This window comes from Gracilinanus agilis, chromosome 4 (assembly GCF_016433145.1).
Source record: "Gracilinanus agilis isolate LMUSP501 chromosome 4, AgileGrace, whole genome shotgun sequence".
Lineage (NCBI taxonomy): Eukaryota > Metazoa > Chordata > Mammalia > Didelphimorphia > Didelphidae > Gracilinanus > Gracilinanus agilis.
This window is the reverse complement of record NC_058133.1, coordinates 369,273,906-369,297,333: the sequence shown is the minus strand read 5'-3', so window position 1 is coordinate 369,297,333 and position 23,428 is coordinate 369,273,906. Positions and strand designations below refer to the sequence as shown.

Here is a 23,428-nt window from a genome sequence, read left to right as displayed (position 1 = left end):
ATTCCATAATATTGCATACTGCTCATGTGTTGGTTTAGTTACATATATTACCCTTACCTCTCCCCCCACCCCCATCCCACTCCCAAAATCAGGATTTAAAGATGCACTATCCCCGCCCCCTTAAAGCCCTATTAATACAGGCTTTTAAGCTTCACACATTACATAAAACAATAATGCCACCATGAACTAAAACAAGTAAAGGTTATTTTGCTAACAGTACCAATGTTTATTTTAATTTCACAGTTTCACAAGTAAGCAGTAAGTACTTTAAAGATTAGTTTGAATTTTTTTAATCACACTAAATCTGTCATTTTTTCCTAAGTGCTTATTCTTACATGAGAAAAGAAAGAGCATGAAGGAAAAATAGTGCTTCTTTTAGTCCCTTATCTAACCAGATCATCCTCCAACTGCAAACATGTTCTACAGTTAAAGATGAGTTGCTTTTATGCCAAAAATTGTATTACTATTTTTATTTTATTTTTTGCTTTCTGGTTGCTATCAGCAACAGCATATAAATAAAATATGGTACTACAAAATTAAATATTAATTCTTAAAAGGAAACAAATGTAATGATGAAAAACTTTAGTAGAAAACTAATTATGATCAGTGTATCAAGTACATAAGAAAACAGTAGCCAATTTGCATAATTGCATAGATTAGTTAAAATTTAAATTCAGACAGAATAGTATAATTGATTAAATGAATAAAAGGGGGCACTTTCAAGTACTTTTTCCCAATTTTTGGTTTGTTTTGTTTTCCAAGTGTGCATGACCTTTAAAAACATTTAAAATTAACTTCGATACACTCTAAAAATTCATTTGGCAAAGCATTTTCCCCCTTTCATCTCTGATTATAGTAAACTGGAGGAAAACAAGACTGTTACATTTTTCCCCACAAGGATCACTGAAGATGAATGATACCATTGATCTAGGCATTTTAAAATGTAAACTTGTGAAAGAGGCCACCTTTCCAAAAATTTCTATGACATTGTGGTAGATTTTTAAGTTATTTGTGCACTCAATCTAAAGAACTCATTATTGTATAATACTTCTTAATATTATAGTTCAAACTTTGGTCCCAAACTACTAGATATAGTGCCCCTTTTATTCAAATTAACACACTGAATGCAAATCCAATCAAATTAGCTTTGCTACTCAAACAACAGACCCAAGGAATAATGGTTTGTATTGAAATGCGTAAAGTGCAATCACTTCACTGCTCAGAAACTTTCTGTATTTTTTACCTGCCAGGAAACTAAAAACCCTCTCAAGAAATGCATTACATATTTCTTCCTTCAACAAGGATTATTTTGCTTGAAAGATTTGGCTTAGAGAGGCTTATTACAGTGTCTACAGGGTCCTCAAAATAAAAGCAGGCACAGCTGGTTATTTTATTTATGAATTATGCTGCATGCAACATTATCAAAATAAGTTAGAAACAGTGGAATACCCTGTTACCTGATATTCAGAACTGTTTTTATAACAAAAGAATGTTTATCTGATAAATTCACCATTAATTTGGTACTCTTTAATGTCATCACCCTGTTTTGTTCTAAACCTCAGATTTCCACCATAACAAAAAAAGGACACAAATACAATTCTCTAAGTAACATTATTAAAAAAGTTTGGCAGATGTACTCTAGCATTATGGAAACTAGTCAACCCCCACCCCAACCCTGCTTATATTTTGTATATTTGTAGGTTTTTAATGTCCTGCTAAAAAGCTTAGTTTCATTATATATAATTTACAAAGTATTAATAAGCACTCCTGTGTACATTTTTTTCTTGTAACATGCCTCTGATTTCCAGCAGAATCAAATTGTAAATGTCGCTACATATCAAATTAAATCTTTCTGTATAATAGTCAGAAATGACTGAGAATCTTATCAAAACTTCATCAAATACCATCTTAAAACAGCTCTAAACTACATTTAAAAACATATTCTAGGCAAATAGTAATTGGAAATGCAAATAGTAGACTATTATTTAGTAACTATAAATAATCCAATAGTACTACATCTGCGTTAAAATTTCTATCAAGCACAGTACCAAGGGAAGAACTTTACACAAAGTAAATAATGCATGATTTTATTAGTTTTATATTGTGATGGTTTTTTTCTTTAATCTCAATACATGAAATCTGACTTAAAGATGGCTTAAAACAAGAGTAATCTCAAACACTGAATCATGAAGTTATCTAAAGTATACATCAAGCAGCAATGTGACCGTTTGAGTATTATACCATAAAATCTAATATAGATTTCAAACACAGTAAAGAATCCTTAGCATTTTGCATTTCTCATTGATATTGGTCATTTAGTGCCCAAATAACATTAAACACATTTTCCAACATTAATATAGAACAATCTGACTTCCTTAAAAGTAATTTTGGCATTCAAGTAGTTTAATTATTACAAAGAAAATCACAACTTTTCTATTACTGTTCTGAAAAAAATCAGAGAAATAATTATTGTATTGTTTTTGCTATGCAGTAGTAGTACTTTACATTCATAACTAAACATCTGTCATGATGTACTACTGTCTAAAATTAAGAAGAGGAAAAAAAGAGCAGCAAAAAAATGGCAGCATATTTGGTCAGTTATATTACTAGAATCTGAGAGTCTCTGAACATTGTATATGTTCGAAAAGAAGTAAATGATTCAAGAAAAGCAAACATTGTAGTGTATGCTCAACATAAAGCAGAACAGCTTTTCTTAAACTGCCTTCTTTTAAAGACAAGTCTGGTTTTCAGCACATGATTTTTTTTAAATGTTTCATAAATAGAGTTCACTTTTTTCTTTCTGCAAAGTATAATGTACAACAACACAGTGTTTCACAATTTAAAGTAATAAATATTTTCACATTCTAATTTAGCTTTGACTAGTTTGTCTTTTATTTTATGCTTTTGTTCTGAAGCAATGACATTTTTGCTTCAGGACAGAGGTAGATTTAAGAGACTGGGCATGTTACACTTAATGTCAAAATGCAATTGTCAACAGCTGTTACTGCTGATATGCAGTTTCAAAGAATGCCTGAAAAAATTCAGAACCACTATTTAATACTTTACACTAAGGTTCTCCCTTTCAAGCTCAAGTTATTAAATTATATATTTAATGCACACTTAACTCACAAGTCAGTTACAAAAAATCTAACAATAAAATATATAAATACAAAAGACAAAAGCTATAAATGAAGAGAGGTACTTCTAAACAGAATTCTTTTTTGTTTTTTAAAAAGTGCATCAGCTGCTTCATTTTTGTCCTCTCTAAAACCACATCTAACTTTCTGACTGGCCAAAAAGAGGAGCCGTGTGAAGCCAACATTTAACATTATGCTTCTTTTCACTTAGCTACTTATAACTGAAATCCTTCCATTGGTGCTTCCTGCTGTTGGAAAACAAATTGTTGCTGGTTTTCATCCACCTGCGGGACAATGTTGGCATCTTCATCTTCCACCCCAAAGTAGTGTTCAATTAGATCAAAAGCCTTTTGGTAGATCTCTTGATTTTCATGGCTTTGAAGAAACTCAATTTTATCCAGACCTAAATTTTTAAAAATATAACCTTAAAAATCATTTAACTTAAAAAGCAAAATCCACGATATAGGTGCCAAAAAATAATAAATCATATATAAAGTCATTCACACTACTACCAATGAGAGTCTTCTGTTATATCCTGATTTTTGCAACTTTTAAAGGAGCAAGTGATAATTTTTTTTAAATTAGACATTATGCTAAAGATTTATAATAGAATAACTTAATTAAAAAATACAATGTTCAAGGGAAGACAATGTATTTACATAACAGATACAAGAAAATATAAGATACTATTTGCACATCTAGAATTCCATCCCCCAAAACAAAAGCTTCTTCTCTGAATGTGGCTGCTACTAATGTCTACCAAAGGTGAGGAAAGATAAAAGGTGATTTTGGTGGCTAAGAATTTCTATAGTATATATTTTTATTCCTACTTTTAAGTTAATTTTGTAGATAAGACTGTGTGATATTTAATAAAGACCTGAATTTCATTATCTAATCAATAAACCTTATGTGTTAGGAGTAGATGGAGAAAGAAAAAAGACAATCCATATACACTTAATATATGACTGCTTTTATATCCATTTACTCTATGTAATACAGCAAGTAGTATTCTTAAGTCGGTGAATAAAGGGGACAAAATTCATTGACTTAATCATTAATATGTAAACTAAAGGCTTAATAACCTATAATTATTTTAAGAAATGCCAAATAATCCTTATCAACAATATAACCTAAGACACATGGGAGAGAGAAAAAAGAGAAAACATTCAAAAGAAAAAGTATTCTGGATAAATATCCAATTAGATACCTAATTCTGGCAATATCTATGACTGTGGCACTGCTGACTTAATAATTATTAAGTCTCTCAGCTTATTTATCCTATAAGACTAAGCTATCAAGATGCAGTCAAAATATCCTAATATGAAGCTTAGTTAGGATCATTATGAAACTACAAAAGTAATAATCTACCATACTCGAACAAAAAATTTTAAACTCACCAAAACATTCCACTATTTAATCTTAAAACAAGCAACTGAGGGGCAGCTGGGTAGCTCAGTAGATTGAGAGCCAGGCCTAGAGACGGGAGGTCCTAGGTTCAAATCTGGCCTCAGACACTTCCCAGCTGTGTGACCCTGAGCAAGTCTCTTGACCCCCATTACCCACCCTTACCACTCTTCCACCTAGGAGCCAATGCATAGAAGAGTTAAAGGTTTAAAAACAAACAAACAAAAAAAAAAAAACAGGCAATTGAAAGTCTATGTAGCTTAATAACAACTCAAATTTATAGAATGCTAAGTGACACAGGCAATGCAAATATTACTATATTAATTTATAGAGGAGTAAATTTGAGCTGAGAGGCTGGGAGTCACTTTTACTTCTATTCAAATTACTTTACACATATATATTAAATAGATATATGCCTATATTCAATTTGAGGGTGTGGTAGGGAAACAGAAGAGAAATATAAAGCAGATATTTTTAACTCAGTTTATAAAGTTATATTTCTAAGTTCCTGAAAGCAAACTTACATTGCAGAAATAGATGGTCCAAAGTGTGCTGGATTCAAGGGAGCAACTAAGATTTAAAAATACTTATATGGAAGGATAATTAAGCACTGAGTAGGATTATAAATTTATAAGTCCTTACCATATGCTTCTTCAATGAGAGCACAGTATGGATTGATGTTCATTTCATTTTGTCTAGATTCTTGCTCTCCAAGTCGTAAAATATTTTCAAGGCCATTTAAAGCCACCTGGACTATTTTGGAATCCATCACAGTCAAAAGGTCACAGAGAGGTTTAATACAGCCTAATGCTACCAGATACCTTTAAAATAATTAAGACAAAGAGAAGAAAGAATTTAATGTATTTCATTACTTTGTGTTACTGACGCATGGCAAAAATGCTCAGTAAGTTCAATTACAGTGCTCATTTACATAGCCTCAGATTATACTTCCAACTCCAACAGATTACTTTATAAATAATGGAATGTTTTCCCAAGTCAGACTATAAGGAGTCATATAAAATCAATCATCACCCTATAGAAAAACATGTACCATCTTGTAATACAAAAGGCCAGCATGATTACAGTACAGCAAACTTATCAACTAAAAAACTAAGTAAATAGGAACTGCAGAGGAACAACAGAGATATATATTTAATTTCCTTAAAAGATTCCAAATTTTTATTTGTTTCATCTAAATCTTGGCATTTATTCTGTTATTCAGGGGGGAGCGTGAGGGAGGATCTGTGCATGCCCACAAAGAGCAATCTGTGTGCCATTTTTGGCATGTGTCATAGGTTCTCCAATACTACCATTGGAGGATAAAGCCAGAGTCAGACTGTGAAAGACTTATATGTCAAACTGAAGAGCTACTACTTTAATTCTACATGCAAAAATGAACTAATGGAGCTTTTTGAGCAGAAGACCAACATAGAAAGATCTGCCCTTTAGAAATATCAGTTTGTCAGTTTGGTAAGGGATGGATTGCAGGGCAGGGAGACACATTACAAGGCTACTGAGAGCTATACGTAAGTACCAAAAGAACTCAAAAACATCCCCGAAGCAAAAGCAAGTAAAAAACAAAATAAAACTAAAAACTAATCTTAGTAGAAAAAGAGAATCAAATAATATTTTTTGGCCCTAGATTCTTTTGACAGTAAGTAAAGCCTAAGTATTCCCACATAGAATAATGTTCTTAAATAAATAAAATACATATGAAACAAGTTATACTAAAATATGCCCATGAAGATTTTTTTAAAAAAGATTTACTATAATTACTGTGAAAGGTAGACAAATTGAAAAGTGCTTATTTTCGGGGTGGGGGGGAAGCTGGTAGGCTCATCAGTGGATTGAGAGTCAGGCCCAGAGATGGGAGGTGGTCCTGGATTCAAATCTTGCCTCAGACACTTCCTAGCTGTGTGACTCTGGGCAAGTCACTTAACCCCCATTGCCTAACCCTTACCACTCTTCTGCCTTGGAACCAATACATAGTATTGATTCCAAGACGGAAGGTAAGGGTTTAAAAAAATGAAAAAAGAAAAGAAAGGAAAGAAAAGTGCTTATTTTCTCAATAAACTTTGTTCAGTTCAAATTACTAGTTGCATAATATCTAGGACTGTTTTTCTTCATTCTACCATCTATATTTTCTACATTTTCACATTTTCTACACTACATTTTCTACATTTACAAAGATAATGAATAATTAAAAGTTGGTAAATGAAAATATGTAAATAAATATTCCTTTTGACATATGGAATGGGTATATTAATAAAAAAATTTGTTAATGATCAATTATATATAGACAAGGTTTAAGGTTTCTACAAAAATAAATTTTCTGCTTAAAAAAATTAACATTATCCAAAACAATAAAAACTGAAACAAATTAAAGATCATGTATATATTGGTGACTGCATTTGTCAAACTCCAATAAAGATAAAGGAGGCTTTTTAAAAATGGGAGACATGGAGAAAAGGCAATGAAGGCCCAAGAAGAAACAATAGCTAAAGATACTAAAAATACAAAGACATTAAAAATCATGGGCCTCCAAGCTATACGTAAGTACCAAAAGAACTCAAAAACATCCCAGATGCAAAAGCAAGTAAAAAACAAAATAAAACTAAAAAAACTAATCTTAGTAGAAAAAGAGAATCAAAATTCTCCAAGTGTAATTCTTACAGAGCATACAATTTTCACTCTTTTTTTAAGATGTAAATTTCATCAGATTATCTTTCAACAGTGTTTCTTAAAAAGAAGCTCAAAGAATTTTGTACATTCCTGAACCACCTTTGGATTCTAAAGACTAAAAACGCTATTTGTTATTATTATAGCAAAGAAAAAAAGAACTGAATCACAAAGTTAGTATAATGACCTAGAGTTATGGGGTCTGATGAATAAAGGTAATTTAAAAAGTACTGTAACTATCATAAAGTCAAAAAAAATGTACTAGTACAGACAGCACTGGTATATATCATCTTTTTGCATCTGTCTTCCCACATTGCTTCAGATGAAAATATCCATAATAATTTCCCATGAAGTACATAGCTACTAAGCCCTAGTCATTTCTATAAAATGAAAGGTTTCCATCCAATATTTTTTCTAATTTCAGTTCTTACAAATATGGCATATTGTGTTCTGTTTTATTAAAAATCCTCTAAAGTTGAAATCTAAAAACTAATTTATTTAATTTAGCAAAAGCAATTTGAGAAATAATTTAAAGTAAATCATATATATAAAATTAAGTGCTGTGAAAATAATCATATGGTTCAGAGTATATCAAATGTGTTAGTCACTTTATGTCAATGCCTAGACAATTCATTTTGATTTGAAAATTTGAGCAATATTTCATGTCTAAACAAAAAAAGTACTTATAATCTCAAAATGCTACAGCTAGTTACTGTTTTCATTATTCTACTACAACAAGGTTGAGGAGTTCTTTCTTTAAGAAAGTTATTCCAGGAAGAACAAGTTAACTATTATGAAATAAGATAACAGGCTGCTCCAATATTTTCTTTTTTCAAAAGTGGTAAAATCTGTTATGAAGTTATAAGATCCAATATCCTTAATTATTAATGTCATACCGTATCTGTTCTGGAGTGCCTCCGGATGTTGCATTGGTTATAGCCCATGCTGCCTCTTTTCTGGTACGAAATTCAGCTTTCTGAAGAATTTCAATCAACACAGGAAAGATATTTGCATCTATGACAGCCTGAAGCAAATGAAATACAGATATTACTGTCAGAATAGTATTTTGTAAGAAATTTTACCAAATGTAGTAATATTTAAATTCCACTTAATTTCACAATTTTTATGGTCAATCTAGAAGTGTTATTATGGGTGCTTATTCTTACAACTTTTAAAATATTTTCACCATTTTAGCCTGATGATATGCTATAGTATACACTTTCTAAAAGATTAGCCCGCTTTCTTTTTTTTTTTTTTAAATCCTTACCTTAAGTCTTAGAATCAATACTGTATATTGGTTCCAAGGCAAGAGTGGTAAGGGCTAGGTCATCAGGGTTAAATGACTTGCCCAGGGTCACACAGCTATGAAGTATATGAGGCTAGATAAGAATCCAGGCCTGGCTCTTAATCCACAAAACCACCTAGCTGTCCCCAAAAATCAGCTTTATTTTCATCAAAGTACTTTCACCAAAGGAATACCATCATTTTATCACAGAACTGAGAGCTAAAAAAACAAAACAAACAAACAAAAAAAACCTTTTCAAATAAGAATAGTTAAGGAGATAGCATCTATTGTCCAAGAATCAGTTGAAAGAGGGTCATCACCAGAATACTAGCCACTTGATCTATTTTTTTTACAGTGGCAATTTATGAAGACTATGTACTAATAATGTGGCATGTACACAATCTGCACCTCTATAAGAGCCAACACTGATAAAATATGAATCTTTTGAAATATTAAAAAATGCAAATATTACTAAATACTCATCAAACCATGAGGAAAATATTCACATATTAAATTTTTCAGACTAAAAATTTTAAGCTATTCACAAATTATAATCTATAAAAACAGAGCTAAAAAGGACTCTAAGAATTCATCTAGTGTTTTGTCTCATTCTAGAAAAGTCATACGTAAACTAGCTTAAAACTACTAATTAAAAACCTAATTCGCAAAAGCTATTTACAAAAAGTCATTCGGTTACCAATATCAACAATGATTTGACTTTTGTTCATCTAATCCCTAATAAAAAAAACACATAATCAATTAAGAACTAAAGTTGTGCATTTTTTAAAGGTGCATGTTATAAGCATGTGTATGTCTCTATATGTCTGAAATGGGATTGTGGCTATAAGCTGTAAGAGGGAAGATGATATATACACAAGAGTTATAAAAGTAGAAACAATAAGATTTGGCAATAGATTCAATAGAGGAAATAAAAGTGAGGAATCAATAATGACAAGGTTGGGGACCCAGGTAATCTGGTAAATGGTGGTCTCATCTCCTCAACAATAATAGGGAGGTCAGAAGAGGGAAAGGGAAAAAAAGAATGAGTTCTGTTTTGGACATACTAGATTTAAAATGTCTACAAAACAATGCATACAAAAGGCAGTTGTTTGATGTATTTTTTGTGATTAAAAAATTTAGGGTGCTCAGACTGGCTGGACAAATAATGCTTTAGGAATATAATGGAATATTATTATGAGAAATAATTATGATATTCAAATAAACTGAGGAAAATGTGTATGAACTGACACAGAGCAAGAAAAGACTAGGAGCATTTACAATAACTAAAATAATAATACAACCAAATTCAGATTAATCTAATGACCAATCAAATCCAGAGCACTAGCAAAGAAATACATTTTCCTCCTCTTATTAGAGAAATTGTGTGGAATAGTTTGCATGTCCTAACATATGGTTAAAATTTTAGTTTGTTTTTACCTAATGCTTTTAAGAGGTGTCTATTGGAAAGGATAATGAAAAGGGGCAGTGATGTTTAAAAAAAAAGATATTAAAATATATATACACGCACCCCCTTACCTTCCATCTTAGAATCAATACTATGTATTGGTTCCAAGGCAGAAGAGCGATAAGGGCTAAGCAATGAGGGTTTAAATGACTTGCCCAAGGTCACAAAGCTAGGAAGTATCTGAGGTCAAATTTGAACCCAGGACATCCCATCTCCTAGGCTTGGTTCTCAATCCCTATTGGGATTGGGATATGGAGTGGAATGAGCCACCTACCCATTCCAAAAAACATTTTTTAAAGGTAATATTAACCCAAAAAAAAAAAAAAAAAAAAAAAAGTAATATTAACCAAACCAGAATTATTATGCACTGATAAACTAGGCCTACGCCTGTTTTTTCAAGAAAAAAAAATCAATGAGAATAATGGTATACTTAATACAATATTATTTATATGGGGAAGAAATGAAACAACTATACAATCACTTTTTTTTTCTTTTTTTTTTAAACCCTTAACTTCTGTGTATTGGCTCATAGGTGGAAGAGTGGTAAGGGTAGGCAATGGGGGTCAAGTGACTTGCCCAGGGTCACACAGCCGGGAAGTATCTGAGGCCAGATTTGAACCTAGGACCTCCCGTCTCTAGGCCTGACTCTCAATCCACTGAGCTACCCAGCTGCCCCTACAATCACTTTTAAAGTAAGCAACTTGGCATGAATTAATCCAACCATTCTAAAAGGCAATTTGGAATTATGCACAAAGGGCTGGATCCAGCAATATCACTAATGGGGTTGTACCCCAAAGAGATAATAATGGTTGTACAAAAATATTCATAGCCACACTCATTGTGGTAGCAAAAAACTGGAAAATGAGGGGGTATCCCTTGATTGGCAAATGGCTGAACAAATTATGTATATGACGGTGATGGAAAACTATTGTGCTGTAAGGAATGATGAACTGAGGATTTCTATAGGAACTGGAAGAACCTCAAAGAATATCGATGCAGAGTAAAAGGATCAGAACCAAGAAAACATTATACACAGAAAGTAAAACATTGTGCAACTATCCAACGTAATGGACTCTGCTACTAGTAGCAATACAATGATCCAGAACCATTCCCGAGGGACTTGTAAGAAAGAATGCTATCCACATCAAGAGAAAGAACTGTGGGAGTAGAAACACAGATGAAAAACAACTACTTGACCCACATGGGTGGACAGGGATATGATTGGGTATGAGGACTATAAGCTATCACCCTAGTGCAAATAAATATCAATAATATGGAAACAGGTCCTGATCAATGACACATGTGAAATTGCGCATTGCCTATGGAAGGAGAGTGGGAGTAGGGGAGGGTAAGAATATGAATCATGGAACCATGGAAAAATTTTCATAATTAATCAATAAAATAAAAAGAAATTAAAAAAAAAAGAATCCTGGGATAAAATTCTGAGGGAATAACTGCCAGAAGGAGTCTGGTTTGAACTCTGGAAAGGGAAATATCTCCAAAACCCAGCTCCTATTTCCTATCTACCTTCAATCAGTTCCTGAGAGAGAACATTTCCCAGAACATCTTTGGGTCCTCTACTGTACTCTAACATCAGAAGAAACCTCAAACAAGAATTATCAGCTTCTGTGACTGAACTGCTCAGTTGCTCTGTTGAGCCTGGGCTCGCTGGAGTGACTTAGTCACGGCTGACATCTATTCTGACTTCACAGCTATCTGTTTTTTCTCACAAAGACTTTATCATTGTGGGCTTAGCATAGGTAGCTAGAATAGAAGGGGAATTTGAGAGAGAGAGAACAGTTAGTTTAGCCTCAGCTTTGCTGAGGGCAGAACAGACCTTCCCATAGGGTCAGCTGGTGGGAATAGACAGTTTTCATTAAAATTAGGGAAATCCTCAGCCCACATACCTTCCCTTTCCCTAAACAACTTTTTTTTAATAAACCTGTTACCTTTAAGTGTAGTCAGAGTGATTTCAACTGACCCAAGACAGAGCACGAACATCTTGTCTCTGGTTTTGAAAGGATCATCAGCCCTAACTGGGTTAAGCAAAATCCCAATCACCCATTCTTTATTTAGCATCCTTTCAATATGGGTATATGATTTGGGGTTTTGGTTTTAAAAAATTGCTCTATTGCAAAAATGAACAATATAGAAATAGGTATAAAGTGATAACATTTGTATAAACCAGTAGAATTGCTGGTCAGCACTTAGGATGGGGGAAGAAAAGAGGGGAGGGGAAAGAAAATGAATCATGGAAACATGGAAAAAAAAGTTTAAATAAAAATATAAAATGCAAATAAATAAAAGTAAGCAACTGGGGGCAGCTAAGTGATTCAGTGAAAGTAGACAGGCCAGGAGAAGGGAAGTTCTGGGTTCAAATTTAACCCCAGACATTTCTCAAGTTATATGATCCTAGATACGACACAACTCCAATTGCCTAGCCCTTATCACTCTTACACTTTGGATCCAATACTGAGTATCAATTCCAAGACAGAAGGTATGGCTTAAAAAGAAAAGCAATTATAACTAAAAATTCAGCATAATGAATGTATTTGAAAAGAATACAACAGGTACAGGTAAATCTTCATTACATCAGCTACAAGTAATTTACCCAAATTCTTTTCTTGTCTTATAATTTTATTTTATCCACTATTATTCTTCCAATGACTCAGTTGTCATCTGGGGCTTTAGCACAAGTTATACTATATATAGAGATATACTGACCTGTAGCACAGAACTCCTCCTTTAAGGAAATGAAAAAAAAAAGTAAAAATATCTAAATATCAATTATCAAAAAGACACTTACCTGAATCTGTGCTCTATTTCCTGCTGTAATGTTAGATACAGTCCAGCAAGCCTCTTTTCTAATTGATTCTTTTGGACTACTCAGTAAATGTAAGAGGCAGGGTAATGCAGAACAATTCAGAATTACCTATAATAATTTAGAAGTTGAAACAATCTTTAAAATACAAATATTTACAAGTGAATTTTAAGGAGTAATTTAGTAGAAATAATAAATGAGAAAATTTCCCACTTGAAAATCGGACTGGCAATAAATCAGGACTTTCAAAGAAATGTTTAAAGGACAAAAGAGAATGGTATTGTCACATAATGTTATTAATTTCTGAGACAAAAAAATTCAGATCATTAAGGGGCTATGGAAGAGTCTCCAATCTAGAAAGGTTCAGATAGTATCTCTGCCTTAAGCCTCCTTCTACCCTTATTTCTCCTTTTTTTAACAAACTTATAGGACTCTAACTGGGTTAAAAGCAGAGGATTTCACATCAATATTCTAACAATAAGTCTAACGATCTACATGTTTTTTTTCTTGCTACTGCTTCTCTAAGACTTGTGATTGAGAACCTCTGAGCAATGTAGATGAGATGGTAGAACTGACCTTAAGAGTCAGAGAACTTGTTAAAATCTCATCTCTATTTTAACTTTAGATAAGTCACTTTTCCAAATGTAAAACTCCAAATGTAAATTCCAAATAAAGTCCTCTTTTTTTTTTTTAAAGATAACTTCCTTTATTTATTTGTTTGTTTATTTGGTTTTTTTAATAAACCCTTACCTTCTGTTTTGGAGTCAATGCTGTGTATTGGCTCCAAGTCAGAAGAGTGATAAGGATTAGGTAAGGCGGGTTAAGTGACTTGCCCAGGGGTTCACAGAGCTAGAAAGTGTCTGAGGCCACATTTGAACCTAGGACCTCCCATCTCTAGGCCTAGATTTCAATCCACTGAGCCACCAAGCTGCCCCCTGAAGTCCTAACTCTAACAAAAGTGAATCTACTTATCTTTTCCTTTGCTAAACAACTGGAGCTTTAATTGTCAGATATGATACTATATTAATACTTTGTATTGCTAATATTGTGTATTAATTCCTCCATCATAAAGATATTTAAACATTCCTTCCCTTGAGGCCTGGGACAACATCCTGTATCTTTATACATCTCCAAAACATAATTCAGTGACTGAAAGAGTAGATGATATCCAATCATGTCACCAAAAGTATATCCATTTGCACATGGAAAAATCATTTATAGGATTGCGGAGATCTCTTTGTCATCTCTGATAAGGACAGTTTAGTTGATAAGGAAATAAGGAGAGGAGACAAGAGAAATGTCTTTTACTTCATGCTTCCAGCTCTGGCTCCAGGAGCATGGAGTTTATTATATATATATTTCAAGACTCATTTCACACAAAAGAAACCCCCCTGAAACTTTGCAGATGCGCAGAAGTTACAAATTATGTCACATCAAAACACAAAACACTGGCTTCAGAATAGACCAAGGCCAAGGCTGAATTTTGACTAGGTTCTTATCAGAAAGCCAAGTTGGGGAGTATCTTGGCCTTGGTTATAACAGGCAGCAGCATTCCTTGCTGTGTTAACAGTGTTAACCCTTTAGATTCAGGTTTGATAGGAACTTAAAGCTTTTCAATAAGGTCACAATACTTTTCAACAAGAAATCACAAGGATCACAAAAGGGGTCAAAAGAGGAGTCTCATATTTTTATCTATTCTCTTATTGGCTTCCCACATAGGATATACTTGATAGAATCATCAGTATGAAAATGCACTCTACTGCTATTCAAATAGACATATCTTATTGAAGTCTGAACTTACCTGTGTTTGAATATCATCCCCTGTCACAATATTACCAACAGCTCTTAATGCAGGTGATACCACTTTATAATCATTGTGCCTAAAGTCAACAAAAATATTAATTTGCATAAATATAATAAAACAGTTATAAATTTCTGAAACAAAGCCATATGATAGGTTTAATTTTCTTTTCTAAACAACAACTGTTTTGCTCTCTTAAATAGTAAATTTAACAGCTGCAATAAATACCATGTTTTTAGGAGGTAAATGATACTAATGATCCATATACTAAAATGAAAACTCATCAAAGGAAGGGTCTTTACAAGTATTCCACTTTTGCCCCAAAATCACTACTCTTGCTAATTTTAAAGGAAATTCTTGGTTCTCTTTGTCTATTCTGAAACAATAACTTAAATGCCCCTAACTCAGTACCTCACTAGACTGTGAGAACAGGACTAACTCTCCTTTGTCTACTTTTGAATTAACCAACAAAAGTGACTACACTCATACTTAACCCTAAAATAAGGGAAACTTACTACAGGAGTTTGCACCTCTCCAAAAGGATGTCTGCAACCCACATGCTAACTCAGTAACATGGGAATCCAAACTGGATGACAACTCAGAAACGTGTGAATCCCAGGAGGAGAATTAACACCTTTAGAGGTAACAAGTCAGTTGTCAGACTCACAGACACTGCCCCTGGGCAGGGCTAGACAATATGGAAACTCCAACTGGCCCCTGTGAAGAGAGGCAGGAACAGGAAACCACCATAAAAAAGCCACAAAATACTTGAGCTGAGTCAGTCTGGTGAAGTTGAGTCTAGTGGAGAGTGTCTCCTAGAGATAGTCTTCAAGGGAACTTCACTGGAGACTGTGGCTTGGATCATAGCATCAATTTGGATTCTGACTCCTGGACTACTTCATTGGGTGAGTGAAAAGGGTTGACTACTTTCCTAGTTTCCTAAGAAACTAGCTTCCATCTTGGAGGAGGCCCTCATGGCTGAGGACTAGTAAAGGTATTTTCTTTAACCTCTCTCACATTTCTCTACTTTATTGTTTCCAGTCTATTTTGTAAATAAACTTCTGACTTGAGATATAACCACCATGTTATTTCACATAATTTAAGTCCAACCACTAAATTTAACCTTTACACTAACAGTATACAGGGATTAAATACTAACTACCTGCCATACATCATGCTAGAAGCTAGGGATATAAAGAAAAAACGAAAACAGATTTTGCCCTTAAGTTTACATTCTTCTGTGGGTAAGCAATTTGTATATGGATAGAATTACATAGTAATTTGAGGGCCAGAGAAAAATATAGCTAGAGGTGGGAACGTGAAAGGTTCCCCTTAGAAGATGGCACTTTGACTGAGCCTAAAAGGGAATTAGGAATTTTATGAGAGAGGTAATGAAGAAGAACATTCTAAGTAAGGAGACAGAAGATAAAATGTTGTATATGGCTAAAACTTTATGTAGACCAGTTTGACAATAACCTACAAGTTTTGAGGATAAATAACATAAAATCAGTCTGGAATGACAGACTAGAGCCAGATTGTTTAAGCCTGGAGGCAATAATGAGCCACTAAATCTTCAGAAGTAGAATGACAAAGTCAGAATTATCCTTTAGGAATATCAAATTGGCTCTTTAAGGCTGCTACAATTAGAGAAGAAAGAGAATGGAAATAACAAGACCAATTTGAAGGCTAACAAAGCAATTCAGGGAGTCAAATGTGAGAGGTATTATGGAGTTAATGTTTAGTTTACAAGTCAATTAGATTGAGGAGTAGGTGGGGAGAAGAGTAAAGGAATAATGAAGAATCAATGATGACTACTAGGGTGAAACTTGCATGACTAGAAGGCTAGAGGTGCCAGACAGAAATAAGAAAAGTAGCAAGAAGGATTATTATAGGGAGAAAAAATTTAGTTTTAGACCATGCTGAGTTTAAAATGCCTATTAGGACTATTCAGGTGAAGCTGTGTTAACAGGCAGCTACTTATGTAGAACTGAAACTCAGGATAGAGATGAGGGATGGATATGTAGATTTGGGAGTAATAAGATCACACAAATAGCTGAACTCTTGGGAACTGATGGAGTCCCCTGAGAGTGTATCACAAAAGCCCAAGAAGAGAGTATTGTGGTCAACAGTATCAAACAGTGCTGAGAGGTTAAGATGAGAGAAGGAACTAGTAGTATAAAACTGATAATGATGATAGAAGACATGGAGTGACTAGAGGTCAAGATGAGGATGAAGAGCAATTTTAATTAGCATTTCTATATCAGTACTGGGGTGGCTCAGTGGATTAAGAGCCAGTCCCTGAGACAGGAGGGTACTGGGTTCAAATCTGAATTCAGATACTTCCTAGCTGTATAATCCTAAGCAAGTCATTTAACTCCAATTGCCTAGCCTTTACCATTTCTTTTTTTTTTTGCCTTGGAACCAAAACACAGTATTGATTCTAAAGCAGAATGTAAAGATTTTTTTTCTTTTCTTTTGTTTCTTTTTTAAAAGAAGTTAAGTGACTCATAAAGTTAGTGTTCTTAAGGCTGGATATGAACTCATTATTTTCCTGACTCCAGACTCTGCTTTATGCTTTATTCACTGTGCCACCTAAAGATTGTCAACAATCAGGAGAATAATCACTGGTATTTAATATACAAGACATATAGGACATACTTTTTTGGAGATGGTCACTGTTGATTTGGTTTGCTCATTTCTTACAGGCCTTCCCCTGCTTTCCCCCTACCCCTCACCCCCAGACCCTTCTTTTCTCTCGATATATATACATTTTTAATAGCCATTATTACTTTTTTTTAATGTACAAAAGAGTTCAGAAGGAAACAGACAAGCTGGGCAGTTCTGAAAGTGAAAAGAATGAGAATCACCAACCCCCTCATTCTTTTTAAATATCACAATCAATCACTATTATAGCCACAATAAATGGTTAATCAAAACAATTATTAATAGTGATTAAGAGAATTATAATAAGATTAATAGAATGCTAATAATTCTATTCTTAAGGAGAAATTTTAAACTACACAGTAAATCTAGCTACTTCCTCTTTTTACTATAACTCTCAACCATATAAGGCATATCAGGATGAGTGTTGGAGGCCTTGAAAATTTCCACATAGGGCACATACAGAGGTGTCAAGAGTATTTTTAGACACCTCATGACTATGAGGTAGTGGCCTAGTATATAAGTTTGAAGACCATCCTAACCAATCAGGGCTCAATAAGAAGCTGAGACAAAACAGTACCCAGTCATTACTAAAAAATGAAACTCCCAACCATTCATCCTAAAGATATATTCTGCCCATCTATCTTAAATGGACCTTTCCTGCTCCCTGAAACCTAGTATTAATGATTGAATATTGAAGTATGATTTTGAATTATGTAATTTTAGGGTACAGAAAAGAAAGAAAACTCATTCAGTATCTGTCTTAGATTATAAGGAAAATCTAATGACCCAGCTTTGCTGAGACAATAAAGCTGTTATTGGCTTGGAAATTTGCCTTTGTTTTATTTCAGATTGGCTGAAAATTTATTATAAACTTTTAAAAAAGCAAACAACATGAAATGGAGTCACAATTTCATATAAATGCAGCTGGTGGCAAAGAGGAATGAACCCTGGGCCTCAAATAAGGAAAGCCCTTAGTAAAAATCTGAACTCAAATACTTGGTAGCTGTGTGATTCTGGACAAGACAATTAGCTTACAAGACAATTAGCTTATCTAAGTTTCCTCATCTGTAAAATGGGGATGATAATAACACCTACCTCTCAAAGTTGTTGTAAGAAAAAACTAGATAATGATTGTAAAGAGCTTAGCATCAGAACCTGGCTCATAGTCAACACTATATGTGTTATCTATTGTTTTTATTATTATAAAATGAATAGCACATATCTTATATCTTAAAAGGTTACTGTGAAAAATCAAATGAGATATTTTAATAGGCACTTTCTATGGAACCTGGCACATAGTAATAAGCACTAAATAAATGTTAACTATTATTATTTGCATAACTAGTGGATGGAATTGAAGAAGTACATCCACAGAGGCACTTCTTTTGTTTGTATCTACATATTTTGATGTGTTCACTTTAGGTTAAGACAGTGATTAGAACCAAGTATCAAACTGAGCTAATTTTTCAAATCATTATCATCACAAAGTTTTAATCCACAATTTTTTTTAAGTGAAGCATATTCAATTATGTTGCTCTAACTAAAAATATTAACAATATCTTAATGGAAAAAATTATTTTTGTATTATTAATTAGAAATTTTAAATACTTTTATTTCATTTTTTAATTTCTGCCTTTGTATTTTTGTTTTATAATGTTTTATAATATATAACTAGAATATACATATTATATATTGGGGTGCATGTTCAAAATTTTTTACTAAAAACGTAATGAGATGAAATAATGGTATAATAGAGTACTGCACTTAGCAAGACTTGGGTTTAAATTCATAAACTTATTAACTGTGTACATGATTCATAACCCCTCCTCAGACTATTTTCTCATTTATAAATGAAAAAAAAATAACATCTACCTCACAAGAATATTTTGAGGATTAAATTAAATAAAACATGTAGAGTTCTTTGTAAATCTCAAAGTGCTACAAAAATTTGAGCTATGATTATTATTAAACTATACCAAGGACTAAAATTGATAAACAATTACACATTTCTTATATACAATTATACTTACATCAAAAGTTCCACCAATCTTCGACAGACTCCAGAATCAATGACTGCTTGGATTTTGTCATTGGGTCCATCAGAAAGATAAGAAAGGGCCCAACAAGCATCTGCTAATACATCTGGGTCACTGCTAAATAATAATCTTGACAAGACATTTAAGCAAGGTGACACCTGAAGGGGGGAAAAGATCCAAAAGTTTAAATATTCCTCTAGGATTCCAGATATGGAAGAGTTCTCAGTAGACATCTAATCCAAGGCATACCTGAAAAAGAATCCCTACCACAAGATCCCCAATAGTCATCCAAGCTTTTGCTTAAAGATGGGGGGGGGGGGGGAGGGCGGGGAGGAGGCACTCTCTGCTAAGGTAGCCTAGTCTACTTTTTCAATAGAATTGTTATTAAGATTTTTCTCAAATCAAGTCTTCTAAATTTGTCTCTCTTTTACTTCCTACTATTGCTCACAGTTTGAGCCTTTGGACACAAGCAATAAATCTCTTCCTTGTAGAGTAACTTAAAGTTATTGAAAAATAGGTATCCTATTCCTATCACATTCTCCTCTACATCATCTCTTTGCCAGGCTAATCATCCCTGGCTCCTTCATCCAATTATCAAATGGCATTAATTCCAGACCCATCACCACTCTGCCTTGATCTGGGTACTCTTCAGATTATCAATGTCTTTCCCTAAAACGTAGTGCCTACAATTCAACACAATACTCTGGAATAAGTCTGACTGTGGCAGAATACAATTACAACTGCTTAAAATCATATAAAATTTAATTTTTAAACTAACATTTTAACATATATAAATGGAATTTCCAAATAGGATATTTAATTTGTGAAAGTCCTACAGTCCTTCCTATGGGGTCTAGTGATAGGATGAAAAAAAAGTTTTCATTCTTGCAGGCTTTTCCCCACCCCATTTCAAACTGACATTTTTCCTTTTTTTTAGTGGCCATCATATAGCATTGACCCTGGTAATTTAAATATGAAAAGAAAAAGAAATGACTTGAGTTCATGTTCTCTTTTTGTTAAATGTTAGCATATTTAGGAATATTATCCTACTGTATGAAGTTGGTAAGATTCTTTGGGGGAAAAAAATTAAAACCTGAGTGGTAGGCTACAGATTAAGAGAGGTGTAAAGTAGTAGGGATAATGGAACAAATACTGGAAACAAGAGTTAACAGACCTAAATCTTAAGTCTCCAAATGCTGACATTAGCTTTTGATTTTAGGCACATCCTACTCTAGCCCTCAATTTCCTTACTTCTAAAATAAGAATGGAACTCCTGTACACAGTAACTTCTACCTCTAACATTTTTCCTTCAAGTCCAAAATATATTTATCAATTTCTGTAAGTTAGTCATACCTTACTGAAGTCTGGAGGTGGATTCTTGCCTCTACATAAATTTGAGAGTGCCCATACAGCATTTCGAGTTGTTGTAAGTCTGTTTGAATTTGTCAGTAATCTGGGAAATAAAGCAAAAAAGGAGTTGTCTCCTTATAGCAAATATTATAATTGAGACATTCTCTTGTAGTACATAACAATAATATTCAACTATATTGAGGGGGCACAGTTAAACTGTTTTCTGGCAAAAGGAATGAATCACTTGATCAAAAAACATTTATTAAGAGTCTATCATGTACTCTCTGTCCTAGGTACTGGATAGAAGGACAAAGAATGAAATAATCCCTGTTTACAACCAGGTTACAAGACTTTATGAATCATAAAATTGGTTATTTTAGTTCTAATTTACAAAGGTTGTGAAAGGATGATAATGAAAATTATAAATTTATTTACTAAAGTGCCAATTATTGAAACCAATCCAGTTATTTCTGAGTAACTGAATACTGAAAGTGCTACATTACTTCTAGTCATGAAAACAAATATTCATACATATTTAAGGGCTTAAAGAAATTAGAGTAAGGAAAAAGAAAATTGTAAAGACATTTTAATAGATTGTACTATATCCTTTTCATCTGATTTAATTTCAACCTGGCACTTGTGGAAAATAAGAGTATGTCTAGTAGCTTCTCTAAAATTGATATATGGAAGATAAAAGGGCTTGGGAAACTGAGTTTGACGATATGCAAAAATTGCATGAGTTAAAGGCCAAACTGAGTTTTCTTTGGACTAAGAGACCAAAAAACCCCAAAACCAAAAAAACTAAAAAACTAGAAATACCTCATATATTTTTAAACAGAAAAATGGAATATGGAAACGTCATCTGACCTTTATCTGAAGTGCTTCCTGTTCATTTTACAAGGCTTTCTGGATTCTGTCAAGCAGTTTATGATGAAATAATGAACATTACAATTTCAAAGATGCCTTCTTTTTGTTCAAGTTCTTTTTTTGTACAGTTTTCTCAGAGTAAGATTAAAATATTTAATCTTTTATACTAATATCAAGAAATCCTAACAAAAGATTTTTCAGCATCTAACACAAATGGTTCACACCAAATCAGGACAAATAAGACTATATATTCAATGTGAAATTCCTAATCAGTAATAGTACAATGATCCAGCATCACAGAAAAACTACTATGGTGTAGTTAAAATGTTAAGAAGTAACTCAGTTGCTCTTCTTTTAATATACCCAAATATCTTAATTACATGATAATTTTCCCTATGGTGTTTCTGTTAAGAGGTCTATGATAGCCAGTTACTGAAAACCTACAAGAATCTCTCCTTTCTCTGAATTCCAAATCTAATCATAGTCAACTCTTCAGTTTAATTCTTCATTGATCTCTGACTATTTGAGGTATGCTTACTTTAATTCAGGAACTATAATATAAACACCTTGAAAGCAAGTAGCCTCTTTTTCAAAAAATCTAACATGTTATGTATAATGAACAGAGATAGGCTTTGAAAGACCTAATAAGGATTATTACAAAAGACCAGTTTGCAGTCCTAGTAACAGCCAGACTGAAACAATGTTTAAGTATATAAAACAGATAGCATATTTCTTAATATTGGAGAATAAATTCTGAAGTTTAGTTTATTCGAGCAGGTGCCAAACTATGGGCCCATGGTGAATTTGTGGCTTAACCATTTTATAAAACACTTAGTGTCTTGGCCACAGAAAGAGGTCAGGTTCTAGAAATTCCCTTTTCCTCTTCTGTGCTACTAAGCCAAAAACATTCTTGATAAATTTAGTCTTAATTTCTTGCCTCTAAATGATTCTGGTTTCTTTAAGCAATGGAACGAGTTTTAATAAGAAATGAGAGATGAATCTTTATCAAAAGGCAATAAATAAAGCAAATCAAATGAGTTGAAAGGAAAGCCAGTATCCAGTATATTTTTCAGCATGTTCGATATATAAGAAAATTAGCAAATTTTTAAAAGTAACTTTAAATAAAATGTAGTATGGTTTAGTGGTTTTTCCAACAGGGCATCCTAAAATTCACTTTTCAAATAATCCACTTGACAGGAAAGTAAGATTGTTCCTATAATACCATAGAAAACAATCTTGTGTGAAACTGGTGAATTGAGTGGAAGGGGAAAAGTGATATGATAGGAATTTGTTTTACAAATTACTTAAAAGGTATACTTTCAAGATTAGAAATAAAACTCTCATTTTGAGAGCAGTTTCAAAATCTCTTTTGTTTTCAGATTTCAATATAAAATGTATGCAAGAATCAAAAGTGACTATTTTAATTTAGATATGTAATTAGGCAGCGTGGTAGGGTAGAAAAAACACATTAGATTTTGAAATCAAAAGACCAGGGGTTCACGTCCTAGCTTCTTACTAGCTGTGTGGCCTTGAGAACGTTACCCAAACTAACTGATCAACTATAAAATGAGAATTATAATAACTGCATTATAGATTTCACAGGGTTTTTGTGAAATGTATATGAAAGCAATCTATATAAATTGGCATAGTAAGCTATTTTTTCCCCTTTTTATTTCTCCTTTGGTTGTACTCTTCTGGCCTTCTCATCCTATTCCAGGAAGGAACCTCTTAATCCTATAAAAATCACTTTAGTCCTGTAGTTCTCACTTATGAGAACTTCCAGTCCCCTGGTACCTCTCCCTCTGATTGAAGGGCAGAGTGGAGAGCTCTGAAGCCAGTCATCTCTTCCTTTCCCACCTGGTTCCATTCAAAACTTTTCCATTGTTCCCAAAGACAAATACATCCCTTTTCCACCCCAT

The 23,428-nt window shown here is 33.2% G+C and overlaps 1 protein-coding gene across 1 annotated transcript in view; it reads right to left on the bottom strand.

Moving 5' to 3' along the window:
• Positions 1-3,342: 3,342 nt before the first annotated feature.
• Positions 3,343-23,428, bottom strand: part of KPNA5 (karyopherin subunit alpha 5) — a 51,134-nt gene continuing 31,048 nt past the window's right edge. The window contains exons 8-14 of the mRNA XM_044676812.1: positions 20,646-20,745; positions 19,287-19,450; positions 14,593-14,671; positions 12,777-12,902; positions 8,117-8,244; positions 5,184-5,362; positions 3,343-3,540 (exon numbers count right to left, since the gene is read on the bottom strand). Of these exons, the coding sequence (XP_044532747.1) occupies positions 3,353-3,540; positions 5,184-5,362; positions 8,117-8,244; positions 12,777-12,902; positions 14,593-14,671; positions 19,287-19,450; positions 20,646-20,745 (964 nt within the window). The 3' untranslated portion in view covers positions 3,343-3,352. The remainder of the gene's footprint in view (positions 3,541-5,183; positions 5,363-8,116; positions 8,245-12,776; positions 12,903-14,592; positions 14,672-19,286; positions 19,451-20,645; positions 20,746-23,428) is intronic.